The sequence below is a fragment of the Macrobrachium nipponense genome, chromosome 2, assembly GCF_015104395.2.
Source record: "Macrobrachium nipponense isolate FS-2020 chromosome 2, ASM1510439v2, whole genome shotgun sequence".
In the NCBI taxonomy this organism is placed as follows: domain Eukaryota; kingdom Metazoa; phylum Arthropoda; class Malacostraca; order Decapoda; family Palaemonidae; genus Macrobrachium; species Macrobrachium nipponense.
Genome location: NC_087201.1, coordinates 31,229,279 through 31,249,540, shown reverse-complemented (window position 1 = coordinate 31,249,540; position 20,262 = coordinate 31,229,279). Strand labels below are relative to the sequence as shown.

The window sequence follows — 20,262 nt, the reverse complement described above, 5'->3', positions numbered from 1 at the left end:
CTTGCATCTTCGACCCTACATTAGTATTTTAATGATTGCTAGGATGAAAATCTATTCTTAAAACAAAGGAAAAGAAGAAATTCAGCTTAAAACCGTATTCTTAAAGGAATACTTACTTCTTTCATATCGTCTGCGTAACAAAAACTTCATTCTCCTTTTGATCTCTGCCCCAAACATTAAACGAACGCAAAGGAGGAATAAATCTCACAAAGGAGCAGTTTCAAAGGAAAGCACCGCATACTACTACTATTGCTTCTCCCAACATGACGTGATGACAATTGGATGCTGTGCAACATCAAAATTAAAATAAGTTACTTTTTACTCAGCATCTGACGAAAATGAGTGATGATGAAGAGCTGACAGCATCAGAACTGGGAACGAAGGAATAGTGAGTATCTATATATGTCAGCAAGATCAAAGTCTTAGTCTAATTATGTTAGGATACCAGGCTAAACTACCATTACCACTAACTTACTCCAGGGAAGGTAAACTGCTGGGTGTCAGGTACCGTATTGTACTAAAGCCAACTTATGTATGAAATTGCCATGAAATTTGCTTGATTTTTGACATAGATTCAGCCTTAATGGATATTGCATTTCAACTAAACCAGTTAGGTAGGCCAACCACTGGTAGGTACAGGTTCCTCATATACTAGTAGGGTAAAACATCACAGCAGGCCAAGCCGGCCACCTACAATCAACACCTAGCCACCCTCCGAAAAAGTACATTATAACGCGTCCTGACACCCGAGATGGGCATCAGTCGCGACTTGTTGTTGGTGAGAAACGGAGCTAAAGACCTCTACTCTCCTTTCGAAGTAAGTATTTTCTCCAAAGTTAGAAATTAAGGCCAAATTTTAAGATTTAAACAGAGGGTACTGAAAATGGCGCCCACGGCAGTGGAAATCTCACCAAAACGCTTTAGAAATTTTTACTTACAACTAAAAATGTTTCAAAGATTGACGCCATCTCGATGTTTACGGAGTCGCTTGTGTCAACAAACTTTCCATTTCCTGTGATAAATCCGCACACCACTTGTACCCACAGACGCTGGAGCACTTTTATCACAACAATCGAAACACGATTTCTCACCAACAACAAGCCAGGAGTAAACAGCTGTTTTGGTAGAAGATGACGAGAAGCGTGCTCTTAGCTAATTTTAAATAAGTAGTAAAAACATCAATATTTTACATTTATGATGATTTAATTTGAAAATATTCGTTATTGAAAAAGTAACTCGACTCTGACTCAAATTTAAGTAATTATTTTTCTGAATTAGAACGTTCTTTTAAGTTCTGTATTATGACGTCACGACATCTTGACTTTCGTACCTATTGTAAATAATTGCTATACTCAACTGTCATTGCAGAACAGTTTACCAGTTATTCATGCAGATTGTTATCAGCTATACATGTAATTGTTATAATCGTAATGCGCATATATATCTTTATTATTTACTTTTGGTATATGAAGATGTTTTACTGCTGGATTATCGCCGTAGTGTGACGCAATCGTTTTCGGTCCATGGGCCTCTGTCTGTTTTCGCACCATAAGAAATTATGGGGCCGAATTTGCAATGACCAGAAAGTCGTTAAAAGAGGAAAGTTAGCATTAAAGGGCATATGTTTTGACTGAGAAAAATACAAATTTATTCAATAGCTAGCTTGTAAAAAATACTTGGTTATAAAAACTTGACTGACAACTAAGCAGCATGTCTACTATGGGTTTCAGAGACAGTGCAAGCACGTTTTTGGGCAATACCTATTTCTGTAACGAACACTCTTAACAGAACGAGATTTTGCTATAGTGCATTACACCCAGTGCCGTAATTTATAAGGTATCGTGAATCAATCGTAAAGAATAACGACACTTGTCCTTGTACCAAGAGACAAAAACTCCATTATGCAGAAATGGATACGAACACGCGTATAAAGCTCCACCTACCCTCTCCCCAACCCCCCCCCTCCACCGCCATCCCTTTTCTTCTTCGTTCCTCGCCCCTTCCTTTCTCTCTCTCTCTCTCTCGTCTCCCATCTCCTCTCTCTCTTGCTCTTCTTCCTCTATGTGTTGACCCTCCAAACTGGGTAATAAGACTAAACACACACAAAACGTTGAAATTGGTGAAATTAGGCTATTAATTGGAAGTATATATACATAAATATTAAGCAATTTTATCATTATTGCATTACTATGACAACTAGAATTCATGGAAACAGTTTATAATAATGGAACGGCGTATGTGTGAAGCCTCCACTAATGTGGCAACGATGATTTTGCCATTCTTAGCATGCAAACATTAAAGCATGCAAACATTAAAGGTTACATTTATTTCTGGCATACGATTATTAAAGAAATTCAAAATACTAATAAAGACTGAAATCAATGAAAAGTGCTAGCAAAAACAAAAAAGCAAAAAAAAAAAAAACGTAGTCGTTCCTCTGCACTTTTCCGTATTCGTTCCTCTATGGTTTTCGGCAGCCAGATATACGAAAACGTTAGAAACATTTGATTTTATCTACTTTAGAAATATCTGTAATTTTTCGGGGTAATTTGGTTGCAAAAAAGGGATAATATACATGAATTAAATTAAAATTTTTAAATAACAAAGTAAATTTGAACTAAATAACGAGTAAAGTAAACAATTTAGGGAATAAAACTTTGGAGTTTCGTCGTCTGCTGTTCGTAACTGTGTTTGTGGCTCGCGCGTTTAGGAACCAGGAACAGCAACTTGTTTAAAGTGCAATGTGGAGTGAATTGAGACCAAAATGTGTATAATAACAATCAAATAAGCACTGTGGAGTTTCAGTTGTGATGGCAGTAAGGATAAAAACCACTGATTACAAGGTAAAAATGAATTCAGTTCAAACCATGACCCCGGGAATAAAAAGTTTCATACTTTCAGTAATATAGGCAACAAAATGTTGTTTTATTGTGCTGATTACAACTGCAATCTTGAGTAAGATCAATAAACGTTACATACATACGCTAACATTGTTCAAATGAGTGCTGGGAAGGCTGGGGAAAGATGGTGGCCGTCACTGATGAGAACCGTCCATGCAAAACGTAGCCGCCATATTGGATTTCAAAACTGCCTTGAAAACATATTTTACGAAGAGCTCACATGCTTATTTTACTTCGTATGGGGCTTTCATATATCACAATATGTTGACGAAACTTCAGTCTTTTAAATGGTATGCTTAGAGTTGCAATTGTATTCATGTTTCACCAATTAAATATCGAGTGAATAAGACCCGTCTACCGTGATGAGGGTTGGCCTGTCGTGATGTTCTACCCTAGTACTTCTAGGGTAAAAAACCGCAGGGTACAGAGTGGACCATGTACGATCAGCGTGAACAATCCCAAAAAAAGTACATTATAACGCGTCTTGACATCTGAGATGGGCATCAGTCGTGACTTCTTGTTGGTGAGAAACGGAGCTAAAGACCTCTACTCTCCTTTCGAAGTAAGTATTTTCTCCAAAGTTAGAAATTAAGGCCAAATTTAAAGCATTAAACAGAGGGTAGTGAAAAGGGTGTCCAACACAGTGCAAATCTCACCAAAACGCGTTCAACATTTTTACTTACAACTCGAAATATTTAGAAGATTGACGCCATCTCGATGTTTACGGAGTCGCTTGTGTCAATAAACTAACCATTTCCCTTGATAAATCCGCACACCACTTGTACCCACAGACGCTGGGGCACTTTCATCACAACAATTGGAAAACTTTCCCTCACCGAGTAAACAACTGTTTTGGTAGAAGACGACGACTAAGCGTGCACTTCGATAATTTTTTAAATAAATTGTAAAACATCAATATTTTACATATTTATGATGATTAATGTGAAAATATTTGTTATTGAAAAAGTAACTCAATTCTGACTCAAATTTAAGTAATTATTTTTTGGAATTAGGGTAAAAAACCGCATGGTACAGGGGTGGACCATGTACGATCAATGTGTACAACCCCAAGAAAAGTACATTATAACGCGTCCTGACATCGGAGATGGGCATCAGACACGACTTGTTGTTGGTGAGAAACAGAGCTAAAGACCTCTACACCGGTGTCAGGACGCGTTATAATGTACTTTTTTTGGGATTGTACACATTGATCGTACATGGTCCACCCCTGTACCATGCGGTTTTTTACCCTAGAACGTTTTTTTAAGTCCTGTATTATGACGTCACGACCTCTTGACTTTCGTACCTATTGTAAATTAAATAATTACTTTACTCAACTTTCTTGCTGAACAGTTTACCAGTTATTCATGCAGATTATCAGCTCTTCATGTATTTGTTATAATCGTAATGCGCATATATATCTTTATTATTTATTTTTGGATATATGAAGATGTTTTACTGCCGGATTGTCGTCGTAGTGTGACGCAATCATTTTCAGTCCCTGGGCCTCTGTTTTCGCACCAAAAGAAATTATGGGGCCAAATTTGCCATGACCAGAAAGTCGTTAAAAGAGGAAAGTTAGCATTGAGGGGCATATGTTTTGATTGAGAAAAATACAAATTTATTCAATATCTAGCTTGTAAAAAATACTTTATTACAAAAAACTTGATTGACAACTAAGCAGCATACCTACTATGGGTTTCAGCGACAGTGCAAGCACGTTTTTGGGCAATACCTATTTCTGTAACAAACACTCGTATCAGAACGAGATTTTGCTATAAAGCATTACACCCAGTGCCGTAATTTATAAGGGTATCGTGAATCACTAATCGTAAAGAATAACGACACTTGACCTTGTACCAAGAGACAAAAACGCCATTATCCAGAAATGGATACAAACACGCGTAAAAAGCCCCCCCCCCCCCCCCCTCCACCTTTCCTTCTTTGTTCCTTCACCTTCCTTTCTTCTCTCTCTCTCTCTCTCTCTCTCTCTCTCTCTCTCTCTCTCTCTCTCTCTCTCTCGCCAATCGGTATGTGTTGACCCTCCAAACTGGGTACTATAAGACTACACACAAAATGTTGAAATTGGTGAAATTAGGCTATGTATTGGAAGTATATATACATAAATATTAAAGCAATTTTATCATTATTGCATTACTATGACAACAAGAATTCATGGAAACAGTTTATAATAATAATCAGCGTATGTGTGAAGCCTCCACTAATGTGACAACGATGATTTTGCCATTCTTAGCATGCAAATATTAAGGTTACATTTATTTCTGGCATACGGTTATTAAAGAAATTCAAAATACTAATATAGACTGAAATCAATGAGAAGTGCTAGCAAAAACAAAAAAGCCCCCCCCAAAAAAATGTATATAATCCACTTATCCGTAGTCGTTCCTCTATGGTTTTCGGCAGCCAGATGTACGAAAACGTTTGAAACATTGGATTGTATCTACTTTAGAAATATCTGTAATTTTTCGGGGTAATTTGGTTGCAAAAAAGGGATAATATACATGAATTAAATTAAAATTTTTAAATAACAAAGTAAATTTGAACTAAATAACGAGTAAAGTAAACAATTTAGGGAATAAAACTTTGGAGTTTCGTCGTCTGCTGTTCGTAACTGTGTTTGTGGCTCGCGCGTTTAGGAACCAGGAACAGCAACTTGTTTAAAGTGCAATGTGGAGTGAATTGAGACCAAAATGTGTATAATAACAATCAAATAAGCACTGTGGAGTTTCAGTTGTGATGGCAGTAAGGATAAAAACCACTGATTACAAGGTAAAAATGATTTCAGTTCAAACCATGACCCCGGGAATAAAAAGTTTCATACTTTCAGTAATATAGGCAACAAAATGTTGTTTTATTGTGCTGATTACAACTGCAATCTTGATTAAGATCAATAAACGTTACATACATACGCTAACATTGTTCAAATGATTGCTGGGAAGGCTGGGAAAGATGATTGTCGTCACTGATCAGAACCTGTACAGCCAACGGTAGCCGCCATGTTGGATTTCAAAACTGCCTTGAAAACACGTTTTACGAAGAGCGTTACATGCTTATTTTAGTTCGTATGGGGCTTTCATATATCACATTATGTTGACGAAACTTCAATCTTTTGAATGGTATGCTTGGAGTTGTAATTGTATTCTTGTTTCACCATTTAAATATCGAGTGAATAAGACCTGTCCACCGTGATAAGGGTTGGTAGTCGCTGGTGTTTCCCCCTAGGTAGGGTAAAAAACCGCATGGTACAGGGGTGGACCATGTATGATCAACATGTACAACCCCAAATAAAGTACATTATAACGCGTCCTGACATCGGAGATGGGCATCAGTCGCGACTTATTGTTGGTGAGAAACGGAGCTAAAGACCTCTACTTTCCTTTCGAAGTAAGTATTTTCTCCAAAGTTAGAAATTAAGGCCAAATTTTAAGATTTAAACAGAGGGTAGTGAAATGGTGGTACAAGGCAGTCCAAATCTCACCAAAACGCGTTCAACATTTTTACTTACAACTCGAAATATTTAGAAGATTGACGCCATCTCGATGTTTACGGAGTCGCTTGTGTCAATAAACTTCCCATTTCCTGTGATAAATCCGCACACCACTTGCACCCACAGACGCTGGGGCACTTTCATCACAACAATCGGAACACAGTCCCTAACCGGCTTGTTTGTTAGTAAACAACTGTTTTGGTAGAAGACGACGACGAAGCGTGCACTTGGATAATTTTTAAAATAAATTGCAAAACATCAATATTTTACATATTTATGATGATTAATTTGAAAATATTCGTTATTGAAAAAGTAACTCGATTCTGACTCAAATTTAAGTAATTATTTTTTGGAATTAGAACATTCGTTTAAGTCCTGTATTATGACGTCACGACACCTTGGCTTTCATATTCATACCTATTGTAAATAATTGCTTTATTCAACTTTCTTGCTGAATAGTTTACCTGTTATTCATGCAGATTATCAGCTATTCATGTAATTGTTATAATCGTAATGCGCATGTATATCATTATTATTTACTTTTTGGATATATGAAGATGTTTTACTGCCGGATTATCGCCGTTGTGTGACGCAATCGTTTTCGGTCCCTGGGCCTCTGTTTTCGCACCATAAGAAATTATGGGGCCGAATTTGCAATGACCAGAAAGTCGTTAAAAGAGGAAAGTTAGCATTGAGGAGCATATGTTTTGATTGAGAAAAATACAAATTTATTCAATAGCTAGCTTGTAAAAAATACTTTATTACAAATAACTTGATTGACAACTAAGCACATACCTACTATGGGTTTTAGCGACAGTGCAAGCACGTTTTTGGGCAATACCTATTTCTGTAACAAACACTCGTATCAGAACGAGATTTTGCTATAAAGCATTACACCCAGTGCCGTAATTTATAAGGGTATCGTGAATCACTAATCGTAAAGAATAACGACACTTGTCCTTGTACCAAGAGACGAAAACTCCATTATGTAGAAATGGATACAAACACGAGTAAAAAGCTCCACCTACCCTCTCCCCCCCCTCCACCGTCACCCTATTCCTTCTTCCTTCCTTCGCCTTCCTTTCTCTCTCTCCTCTCTCTCTCTCTCTCTCTCTCTCTGTTGCCATTCGGTATGTGTTGACCCTCCAAACTGGGTATAAGACTATACATACAAAATGTTGAAATTGGTGAAATTAGGCTATGTATTGGAAGTATATATACATAAATATTAGAAGTATATATACATAAATATTAAAGCAATTTTATCATTATTGCATTACTATGACAACTAGAATTCATGGAAACAGTTTATAATAATGAATCGGCTTATGTGTGAAGCCTCCACTAATGTGGCAACGATGATTTTGCCATTCTTAGCATGCAAACATTAAAGGTTACATTTATTTCTGGCATACGGTTATTAAAGAAATTCAAAATACTAACATAGACTGAAATCAATGAAAAGTGCTAGAAAAAACAAAAAAGCCCCCCCAAAAAAATGTATATAATCCACTTATCCGTAGTCGTTCCTCTATGGTTTTCGGCAGCCAGGTGTTTGAAAACTTTTGAAACATTGGATTGTATCTACTTTAGAAATATCTGTAATTTTTCGGGGTAATTTGGTTGCAAAAGAGGGATAATATACATGAATTAAATTAAAATTTTTAAATAACAAAGTAAAGTTGAACTAAATAATGAGTAAAGTAAACAATTTAGGGATTAAAACTTTGCAATTTCGTCGTCTGCTGTTCATAACTGTGTTTGGGGCGCGCGTGCTTAGGAACCAGGTACAGCAACTTGTTTAAAGTGCAATGTGGAGTGAATTGAGACCAAAATGTGTATAATAACAATCAAATAAGCACTGTGGAGTTTCAGTTGTGATGGCAGTAAGGATAAAACCACTGATTACAAGGTAAAAATGATTTCAGTTCAAAACATGACCCCGAGAATAAAAAGTTTTATACTTTCAGTAATATAGGCAACAAAATGTTGTTTTATTGTGCTGATTACAACTGTAATCTTGAGTAAGATCAATAAACGTTACATACATACGCTAACATTGTTCAAATGAGTGCTGGGAAGGCTGGGAAAGATGGTTGTCGTCACTGATCAGAACCTGTACATCAACACGGTAGCCGCCATATTGGATTTCAAAACTCCCATGAAAACATATTTTACGAAGAGCGTCACATGCTTATTTTAGTTCGTATGGGGCTTTCATATATCACATTATGTTGACGAAACTTCAATCTTTTGAGGTATGCTTGGAGTTGTAATTGTATTCTTGTTTCACCATTTAGATATCGAGTGAATAAGACCAGTCCACCATGATAAGGGTTGGTAGTCGCTGGTGTTTCCCCCTAAATAGGACGTAATCAGATCTTATCGATTTATTTTCGGAAGACTCGCTCCACCTCCCACATTGTAATTTATATTTTCTTCTGGTAAAACACATCAAAACGAAAAATTTCTTCTCGATACATAGGCTACCTAGGGTAAACAATCACGGACGATCCATCGTCATCACGCTGGCCCGGTCTTATTCACTCGATATTTAATTGGTGAAACAAGAATACAATTACAACTTTAAGCATACCATTCAAAAGATTGAAGTTTCGTCAACATAATGTGATATATGAAAGCCCCATACGAACTTAAATAAGCATGTGACGCTCTTCGTAAAATATGTTTTCATGACAGTTTTGAAATCCAATATGGCGGCTATCGTCAGGCTGCTCGGTGTAACCACGGACAATCCACCATCTTTCCCAGCCTTCCCAGCACTCATTTGAACAGTGTTAGCGTATATATGTAATGTTTATTGATCTTACTCAAGATTGCAGTTGTAATCAGCACAATAAAACAACATTTTGTTGCCTATATTAGTGAAAGTATGAAACTTTTTATTCCCGGGGTCATGTTTTGAACTGAAATCATTTTTACCTTGTAATCAGTGGTTTTATCCTTACTGCCATCACAACTGAAACTCCACAGTGCTTATTTGATTGTAATTATACACATTTTGGTCTCAATTCACTCCACATTGCACTTGAACCACGTTGCTGTTCCTGGTTTCTAAGTACTCACTCCGCAAACACAGTTACGAGCAGCAGACGACAACACTGAATATGAGGTGCAAAGCTTTATTCCCTTAATTGTTTACTTTACTCATTATTTAGTTTAACTTTACTTCAAAATGGCTATTTAATTCATGTCTATTATCCCTTTTTTGCAACCAAATTAACCCCCAAAAATTGCAAATATTTCGGATGTATACTTACGAGCAGATGACGCGAGGAAAAATGACTCATCGTTGCCAATCTAGTGGAGCGTCACATGTATGCCGATGCATTCACAAACTGTTTCCATAAATTCTAGTTGTCATGGTAATGCAGTAATGATAAAATTGCTGTAATATGTATATATACTACAAATAGATACGCTAATTTCACTTATTTCCCCGGTTTTGTGTAAGTCTTATACGCAGTTTGGAGGGTAAACACATACCAATTGACAACACTGATAAACAATTGAAGAGCGCAAAACGCCGCAAAGAATGCCGTGGTAAGAGTTCAGGTGTACGATTGTTGTAATGAAAGTGCCCTAGCGTCTATGGGTACAAGTGGTGTGCGGATTTAGCACAGGAAATGGGAAGTTTATGGACACATGCGACTCCGCTAACATCGAGATGGCGTCAATCTTCTAAATATTTCGAGTTGTAAGTAAAAATTTCGAAAGCGTTCTGGTGAAGTTTGCACTGCTTTGGCCACCCTTTTCATTACCCTCTGTTTAAATCTTAAAATATGGCCTTAATTTCTAACTTTGGAGAAAATACTTACTTCGAAAGGAGAGTAGAAGTCTTTAGCTCCTTCTCTCACCAACAACAACTCGTGACTGATGACCATCTCCGGTGTCAGGACGTGTTAAAAGTACTTTTTCGGAGGGTGGCCAGCTGTGATAGTCCGTGAGTTGAGCCAGTCCACGCTGTGTTTTACCCTACTAACCTGTGCAAATACTTAGGTAACAGAGAGAAAAATTAGGGGAAACAACTGACTGGACTAGCTGAGCCGGTCTTGTCCGCTTGTTGATCCACCCTCCAAAAAAGTACTTTAACACGTCCTGACACCGGAGATGGGCACCAGTAATGAGTCATCGGTAGTGGGAGCAACACCTTGAGACCTCTACTCTCCTTTGAAGTAAGCAAAAGTACGTTTTCGGAGGGTGGATCAACAAGCGGGCAAGACTGGATCAGCTAGTCCACTCGGTTGTTTCCCCTATACTGTAGGTAGCCACAGGATATTGGTAGGCAGCCATATACTGATTGCAATAGATTTTGGTACAGCTGTGAATTGTGCATGCGTCAATTTCAGACTTCCTGCCGTACAAATAATATATACTAGTGTGGTGGGGGTATGTCAGATTCTTGATGATTAAAGCTTTGTCTATCCCCTGTTGCTTTAACTGTGACCGTAAATGGTCACCCATTTTGAGAAGTGCTGAAACAATAATGAGACAAATACATGAATTTTTTGGCGTCTTCTCTTTATACTGAATTCATTGATAGCTCCGAAGCGGTGTAGAAGTGAATGATCAAATTGCTTTGTTTCGTTTTAGAATTTGGCCACAAAATATATGCAATTTCAAACAAATGGAAGGTAGAAATACTCAGAATTATGAAGTATTGTGCTCGCCTAGAGCCTAGCTAGTAAAGTAGTGCAGCAGTCAGCAGTGCGTCCATTATGGGAAACATGCTGTTAATATAGACCTGATTTGGTTGGTTACTTATGATTGATTAAGCTGTTTAGCAGAGGATCGACTTTGGTAGTTTTGCTTACCACCATGAATACAACAGAGCACGATTTCTGTGTACCTCAAATCTTCTTTGAATCTCCTCTTCGGAGCTCTTTTCAGGGCCGATTCGATCGTTCGTGACCTACGGATATACAATTTCTGGAAGTTTGACTCTTCGTAGATGTCTATTGCCTTTTTCAGCTCGTTGAAACCTGAAAACATCTATTTTTCGGCAAAGACTGATGTATTGTTACACAGTTCATGTTGCTTGGTCGCCATTTTCTTGCTGTCATTTATATGCCTGAGGTGGTAAACAAGGGTTCGCGCATGCGCAAATCACAACCATACCAATATCTATCGTGATCAGGATACGGCTGCCGTACCAATATCCAGTTCGAAAATTATAATCAAATTACGACCTACAGTAAATGACCGAACAGCAACATAGTGGCCATCGATCCCGGAATGTGGCCACCTTCCTGAAAAAGTACTTGAATTCGTTGCCATGAGCATCAGTCAAGAGTTGTGGCCTATCCAGGCAGCACACCGAGACATCTACGCTCCTCTCGCAGTAAATGTTTTCTCCTGTATTACAAAATAATGGCATAATTCAAGTGCTTTTTGGGGAAGTGGCCGTGTTTTGAGAGAGGTGGCCTCTGTGTTACTGCTTGGTCATTTACCCTATAAGGTAAGACAGTACTGCCCCCTCCTTCCATATAGCTAATACAGCAAAATTTTAACCCCAGTAAACACCGTTAGGTTACATTGGGTTGGTATTTTTAGGTTCTTTTAGAGCCCTATCATTTCCTTGCCCTATTTGCATGAAAAACCCAAAATAGGGTTTCGTGTGAAAATGGCTGGCTGGAGTCTTTCAAAATGGCTGGCTGGAGTCTTCCAAAAAATTACCGATCTTACCTACCTAACCTAACATACAGCGACGTGCCCTGACCTGGGCTTAAGGATGGGTTCTGCTTTGCCCACCCTCCACCGCCCCAAAAATGGCAATAACCTGTCCTGGTCAGCGACTGACGGGAACTAAGGTGCATAACTATTGTAAAATTTTACCCACCAACTCCCAAATTACAGGCTATCCAATAGCCTAGGGTACGTTAAATCTTTTCTAAAACTTAAGTTGTAGGCGAGACAAGGCAGGTCTAAACCAGTCAGGGTTTTTGATAGGGTTAATGACTGAAAATATGTTAAAGCAGGATTTGTAGCAGGTAGAACACTTATATTAGGACCAGTTTACGTGCAAAATGGGCTCTGTGCTTAGTATCAGCCCCTTTCGAAGAACATAAAAACAGCGAAAGATTGCAAATACCATAAAACTAAACAAAAGGGTGAAACATAAACAAAATCATAAATGGAAGGTAGTAAATATTCCAGTTGGCAACTGGTAGGAACCAGGTCGTGGTACTAGTAGTCTTCAGTTTTACCTTAACACTCCCTTTAAATAGCTTATATGAGAAAATCCTTGCACTCCAATATGGAGATCACAGATTAAAAGTAGGCCAACAAGATTTTGCTGAAATGCAACTGGAGCAATATAGTAAAATGAGAGAAGGTTACAATCTGGTAAATGATGACTCAAGAATATGAATGAAATTGTTGTGAAGTGAACGCATAATGAAACTGTGAAACTGGAATTTTTCATGTAGGCCTCAGAGAAGGCTATTTTGGTATCTGTACCTCCACCTTTTATGATCTCATCGTAATAGTTAAAGGGTAAGCCTATTAACAGTAAGTTAATAATAATCTTTTATTCATAAACAAATTTTCAGTTTACCTGTTAATACTAGAGATCAGAAGCTTGAAATGTGAGTATAGTTTTGTATACATACCTGAAATCTTGTTCAGTTAGGAAGAATCTTGCTCCTGTCCTTTTTTCTTCTGCTGATGTTTTTGAGATTTGAGGCATAGAATCAATGGTGTATGTTTGGTTGGGGAGGGGGGGTTGGCTTTTCAGTTCATTAAGAGAAAAATTTAGCTGCATTCTTTACGGTGAATGTCTTTTCTGACTCTTCCACATCTGTCTTTTTTTCTTTACCTCTATCTTCCTCTTAAACTTTGGTGCCAATTATGTATAATTCCATGATGTCTTAATTTTTACTTCTAGAACTTTTGGTAGCCTAACAGTTATCTCTATAATGATTATGCCCATTCATATGTTCCATTGGATCCAGTGGACATAGTGTTTTAGAAATTCTATATAATTATTGAAAAGTAGTCTAATTGAGTAATAATAATTATTCATGTAGTATGTAGTTATTAATTTATTTTAGTCTAAAGTAAATACTCATGAAGTATTCAAACAGTATATACAAATTGTTTTCAAAGTATGTATACCAGTATTTAAAAATTGTTTTCAAAGTTATGAAGAATTATTGTTTTAACTATGTTGGAGTTTGTATTTAATATGGTAATGAGCCACAGGAATATTGAAGAAATACATGTTAATTTGCATTTCATAAGCTTGTGATGATTCATATTGATAGAGAGGAAGCTATGAAATTCTGAGTGTTAAAAAGAATTTACAGTAGCTATAAAAATCTAAGTTACTGTACTGAGCTAAGATAAGTAGCACTGCAGTTGATGGGGTAGGATGTGACATTCCTTTTAAGAACATGCATTTAACCCATTAGCTTTTAAGTTGAAGGTTAAATACATATTGTATTAATGTTTAGGATGTGGCAAACTCATGACAAATTGCATGAATTTCCTTGAAATGATTCTAAGTTTCTTTAGTTTTTGTATTACTGTAATTTCTTATCTTGCCTGTTCTTGATCAATTTACCAGTTTATACCAGTTTCCTGTTTATGAGATCATTTTAACCATTTACTTGAATGAATTTTTTTATCTTAAGATTCTTCTGATGTGTCATTACTTATTCAGTAACTGAGTTTTCTTTGTATGCTGTTGGGTTGAGTAAACAAATTTCACTGGTTTCTCTGATGAGATTTCTCTGCTGAGACTTCACTTGAACTTACCGCTTTTTTTTTTTTCTTAGGTGTGTACTGTAAATGAGAATTCTTTCCAATAATGTTTACTATTTGTGTTATAAACTTTTTCTTATACATGACAAGTTATTGTTTGATAATGATTTTATGTATGAAATCTTCATAGTGTATGTTAATAGTATTTAGTTTTGTTAATTTTTGTATTTGAAAGTATAATTGTATCATAATTTAAATTATTGATTGAGGCCTTAATACAGGGCTTATTTAGACCTCCCTTTAGTTTTGTGTATTTTCTTGCATATAAAATGGGCAACTTGTATCCATGTGGCTGTAAGAATACTCAGAGCAATAGATAAGGGAAATCTATAAATAAGACAAGGGAGTATTTACCTTTGAGAGCATCACATATCCTTTATATTGTCTTCAGCAGAAACTTTTCACTCGATTATTTTTGCCTTAAGGGGACCGTCCGCTATGGCGGATGACATGTCAATTTGAAAAAAATAAAAAATCGAGTTATTACTTGTATCTATGCAGAAACATGCCGTGCATGCTTTCCAGAAGTTTCAGCCAATTATTTTCACAAATAATGAAGATATAGCGGTTTTTAAATAATGACGTCATCGTAACTGCGTCGTCTGTATGACTTGAGTTTGACAGAATCGTTTTTGCGTGTTTATTTTTGCATATATACAGCGATTTTTTAAAGATTTTTTTCGAAATCCTCATACATCTGGTAGCAATGAAAGGTAGTGTGACACTGGGCAAGAAGCGAGCTGCTCAGAGCGGTTATTTATAGGCGAGACTCGGAGAATGACTCAGTTACGCCACAGACGTCAAAGCGGTTACATGCGCGTAGGCACTTGCGTTTGGTTACTAGCTATTTACGTTGTTTTTATAACTTCTTAGTGAACTTATAGCAATGCCGAAGTTACCTAAGATCAAGAAAGCTACTCAGCAACTATGGCTAGCAAAATTAGCGAAGGCCAGGAGTGTGCTGAAAGAAAAACACGAAAATTAATTGTTTTCAGCTGCCTTCATTGTCTCATGTCTCGCCGTCAACATCATTATCTGGTGTCACGCTGAGGGTACTAACACCACTTTTAGGGGTAGGACCACGATCCTTGATGTAGAAATCAACAATAAAAGTACAAATAAAGTAATTATAATAATGTTGTTTTGACTTTTATAAGAAAAAAGCGAAAATTTACATAGCAAATCTTTGGGAGCTCATAACTCAAAAACATACTTATGCGCATGTCGGTAACCATTACTCTGTTATTTATTATCCAATTTTAGAGAGAAAGATATCATTGGAAAGAGGAATAAAAATCCCATAATTTTGTGTGACAGAATTTTGATATCTTTTTTTTTCTTTTTTTTTAGAATTTTTTGAGATGTCTAGACTAAAAAAAAAAATTCATAAAAAATAAAAAAAATAAAAAAATCAAAATTCTGCCACACAGAATTGTTCCGTATATAAAGAAGTTTTTATGGTATGATTTTCAATACAACTGATGTCATATTAGCGGAGAAAACTCTACCAATTTTTTTTTTTTAAATCATGATTTTTACTAATAAAACGAAAAGTTTTTGATCAAATGACTTGAAACTTTTATATGATGAAGGTATTATATATATCTAAAACATATATGAAAATTATGTATTTTGCATAATAAATAAAAAAAATAGACATCATAGCGGACGGTCCCCTTAAAGCTAGTACTGTACAGTGTGAGTAAAATTAGGATGCATGATTTATTTTTACATTTTTCTTTTGTATGTTTTCAAGCTTTTGTCCACTGTTTTTAAATTTGTTTTGTGAATATATTAAAAAATTTCAGTTGGGATTCTGCATATGAACGTGAATTATCCAATTTCGAGAACAATGGAGATGTTGGTGATATTTGGTTTGGCGAAGAGAGCATGGATCGCGTCTTAAAATGGATGCTCAATGCAGAAAAAGTTACTGAAGAATCATCTGTTTTAGATGTTGGATGTGGAAATGGTGTGTTTCTTATTCATTTGGTAAGAAATTGAATTTTGTTGTACTACTTTATCATATTGCAATACACCACCTGAACACCTGAATCAGCCCTGATCTCTGACCAGCCCGAACAATATCCCCACATACTTACCCAACAATTGGGTAAATTTTTAACTGCCAGCATTTCCAACATTGCAGGTAAAAAGAAATCTCTTACCGAGTTACCTGCACAAACCTTGGCAACACTGTCGCCAGGACTGGCCGACAGCGCGCTCCCCTTCCATTTGTTCTTTGTTCGCTCAACAGCACGGAAGCATCCGTCTGCAAGCGAACTTATTGGTCTTTGCCCGACCCCCACAGCTTTCATACGTTTTTCTGTGGACGACCTGGATTACTTTTGTATTACTCTCCTGGAAAATCTCATAGATGGATCTAAATATGGACAATTCACAAAAGGATACGCTGTCGCCTTCCCCCCAGAAAACTGCCACGTCTACACTCCCATCGGAACAGTCCTGCAGCGGAGACGTAGGAGCACTTTGGCCTTGCACCAATTGCAGGAAAATGATGAGTACCTTCAGACATGATGGACATTCTTTATGTATAGGCTGTAGGAAAGCTCAGTGCAACCTTAAACAAAGGTGATATGAATGTAGGGAGTGGTCATCTGACCAGATGGAGGTATACCTGAAATACAGAAAAGCTTTAGCACCTAAAAACAAATGTAGGCAGGTAGTAGAGCCTAAAAAAGGCAGAGGAAAAAGATTTATAAAGTGTTCTATTTAGGAAGCTATAGGATAGATTGTTGTCTAGCATTACGAACGTTCTTGCAAGTTTCATGTCTAAGCTTACTGAGGGAATAGATAGTAATAGGAATGTCAAAACTAATTGTTCTTTTTCAGCTCCCCTGCCTAACGGGTGCCGGGAGTTGTGGAGACCCACAAACTCGAAGGGCAGGGTCTCTCTCTCTCTCTCTCTCTCTCTCTCTCTCTCTCTCTCCTCTCGTCTCTCTCTCTCTCTCTCTTCTCTCTCTCCCCCCGTGTGCGGAGCAGGCAGTGACAGCAGCAGATTCCCCTTTTTCCCCTAAGAGTGTAAGTGCAGAGGAAATAGTATTAGGAGAGACACAGACAGATAGTAGGTAGCAAGGAAGACGAGTACTATTCCGATTTCGAATCAGCCTGGATCTCCATTAGATCCTTCTGAGATTTTATTTTCTTTCTCCAGTATGCCTCATAAGGTTCCAAAACCAGGAGGAGATTCAATTAAGGACACAATTTCATCTTCGGACACTAAGGAGTTTTCTCCTTCTTCGTCGAAGGTTCCTTTTCCTTCGAAGGATACTTCAGGGCTCCTTTCTTGTGAGGTCTATTCGGAAGACTCTTTTAATCTGGCTGAATACAATGCCGATTTATTAGGCTTATCACAGGCATATAGGGTGTTGGTTAGGCAGCGTTTCCACCTGTGGTTCCATTATATCAGGGATCATGTTATTAGGAATTTTCTGGAATTTTCTAACAAAGTGCGTCAGGATTTCCAAGGGGGGGGTGTGAGTCAATTTATTTTTATCACTCAAAAAGATGTCCTCTTCTCCTAAACAATCCTCCTTCTCATCTTTGCCCTCTTTGTCTTCAGTTCTTTCCTTACATTCCGTTCCACCTTAAACTACTTATCAGGCTGTATCTCATCTATCCTTTTCTGGTCATTCCTTGGTGCCCACTTTGCAATATCCTCAGGCTTCTGCTATGGGTTCTCCAAGGGACAGGGGAGTTTTCAGTTACCTAATGTTTTGCAGTCTGAAATTAATGCTTCTTTAGCAACAGGAGTAGCTAGACCTCATTTGGAGATTGTAAAACAAGCAATCTGTTCTTCTGGTAATCTCATAGGTCCGTTAGCGCCTGGAATTCCTTTTTCCTCAGGCCCAGAATTTACGCGGACTATGTCAGCATCGGCCACAGCAGAATGGTCTGTGTCGGTTTCCGTTCCTGTTTGCGCGGTGTTGACAGGTGGATTAGTTACCTGCCGACTGCGGCAATTGCTATGCCCTTTTTAACACTGAGTGTGACCGCTTCCTGCTTTCTTTCCCCTTCTATGGTTTTCACTACAATTCCTCTGAGTTCGGTATTGTCTATTCCTCAGAAATTTAGTGTCGGTGACATCGGAGATGAATTCTCCCTCTTCTTCCAGTAAAGTTTCCGCTTTGGCGACTTCACGTCTCAACAGGACTTTGGTAAACCCAGGTTTATTGATTGCGGCTTCTCCGCACGCAGGTGTGGGTTCGGTACTTCTGGGTCTACAAGGATCAGTTATTTTGGCTCCTCGGATGTACGAGTCAGGGGTAGTTCGGCCAGGCTTGACTGGTCCCACAGTTGCGTCATCGTGTTTCGGTGGTGGTGGATTGGTGCTGCCGGGCTCACACGGCCCAGGGGTGTGGTTCCCGAATAGATGGGTGAGGCATTGACTTATCCTCCTGTTGACAGCACTCCGGGCTTAAGGGTTACGCCCACTTTCGTAGGTGATGGTCTCATACAACCGTTGGAGATAGGCTCAACGTTAAGTTTTTCATCCGCAGGTAATTTGTGGAAGATTACGGGGTCAGTAGCTTCCACTTCCTCGGGTTTGGGTACTATCGGTGACACACTGTCGAATTTCCTTCTTCCGCTCGGTCGGTAGACTTGGGAAGGGAGGCTATATTGGACAGGGAGGCTACATTGGACGAAGGAGCTCCTCCTTCGGAGTTACTGGTTCCTTCCGCGGGAGAGAGCGAGTATAAGTGGATGGTTGAATTCATCCATTCTGTGTACCCTCAGTCAAGGGTTACAGAGGAACAGGTCCAGCCCAACCAAGTGATGTTTGAGGAACTTTACTATATGAAATTGTCGGTTCCACAGACGTCTTGTAAGTTTCAGTGGTTCGTTTGGGTAGAGCAGGCACTGAAAGATGCAGACAGTAAGTTAGCTGCAGTGGTTGGAAATATTCTACCGTCAGGTAGAATATTTCCTTATTTCCCGGCAGGAAGAATTTCTACAGAGTAGCTGGTAACCCGTCGGCGGGTATTAGAGTTCCGCTAAACAAGTCAGTCGAGGCTCTTTTGTCCAGGGTCCCATCAGTTTCTAGACAGGTGGGTGTGTCATTGCGTGAGGCAGTGATGTTGGAGGATACATTCTGTAACCAATCAGAAGTGTTATTTCATTCCTTCAGATTCGGTCATGTTTGACAACTAGTGACGTAAGTGTCCATGGGGTTGGCGCATCAGGCCAACGTATCGTCAGGTTTCACTACCTTCCTAGGAAAGAAGAGAAGGGATCTTTTTTGAGCCATCTTCCACCTCACTTCCAGGAGATCCACAAACGGGTTCTATTGAGAGCACCTCTTTCGCTCTGTGATAGCTTGTTTAAGGATGAAGACGTTGCTAATATGGTCAATTTCGTGTCGTTGGATTCAACGGTGGAGTCACCAGGCTATGATCCGAGTGGCTGCTCAAGGAGCTAGGTCCCCTAAGGGATCCTGTGTATCTTCTCTGGGGGAGCGCTCCAGCTCACGCTCTCCTGTCAGGCCTCCTAAGAAGGTACGATTCGCATCGAAAGTGTCGTCCTCAGGCTCTTCTAAACCTTTGACAGTAAGGAAGGTTTTTCAAAAATAGGAGACTTTACCCTTGTCAACTCCAGTAGGGGGTTGTCTATCCCACTTCACAGACACCTGGAGAGATTGAGGGGCAGAGAGTTGGGTGGTGGAGGTTTTGGGGAAGGGTTACAAGATACCTTTTCTTTCAGTGCCTCCTCAGTCCGATTCCCCTTTAATCCTTCCCAGTTATTCCCAATCTTCCATCAGGGGAATAGCTCTGGTGGAGGAGATTTGGTCCTTGTTAGAAAAGGGTGCAATAGAACTAGCTCCCCCCTCCCGGGGTTTCTACAGCATGATCTTCGTCACAGCCAAGTCGGGAGGATAGTTTGGTGGTTCCTACCAAGTTCCACATGGAAACTTCTCAGTTGATGCTGAGATCAGTCCGAAGAGACGACTGGATGATTTCGGTGGGCCTACTTCCAGATTCTGATTCGTCAGGATTCTCGGAGGTTCCTTTGGTTCTTGGGTCCGTCCGGAACTTACCAGTTAAAAGTCCT

At 38.6% G+C, this 20,262-nt stretch overlaps 1 protein-coding gene across 1 annotated transcript in view; it reads left to right on the top strand.

Moving 5' to 3' along the window:
• The first annotated feature begins 231 nt into the window (after nt 1-231).
• The window catches only part of LOC135220507 (EEF1A lysine methyltransferase 2-like), a 45,945-nt gene continuing 25,914 nt past the window's right edge, over nt 232-20,262 (top strand). Inside the window, exons 1-2 of the mRNA XM_064257653.1 lie at nt 232-388; nt 16,002-16,185. Coding sequence (XP_064113723.1) covers nt 339-388; nt 16,002-16,185 — 234 coding nt within the window. The 5' untranslated portion in view covers nt 232-338. The remainder of the gene's footprint in view (nt 389-16,001; nt 16,186-20,262) is intronic.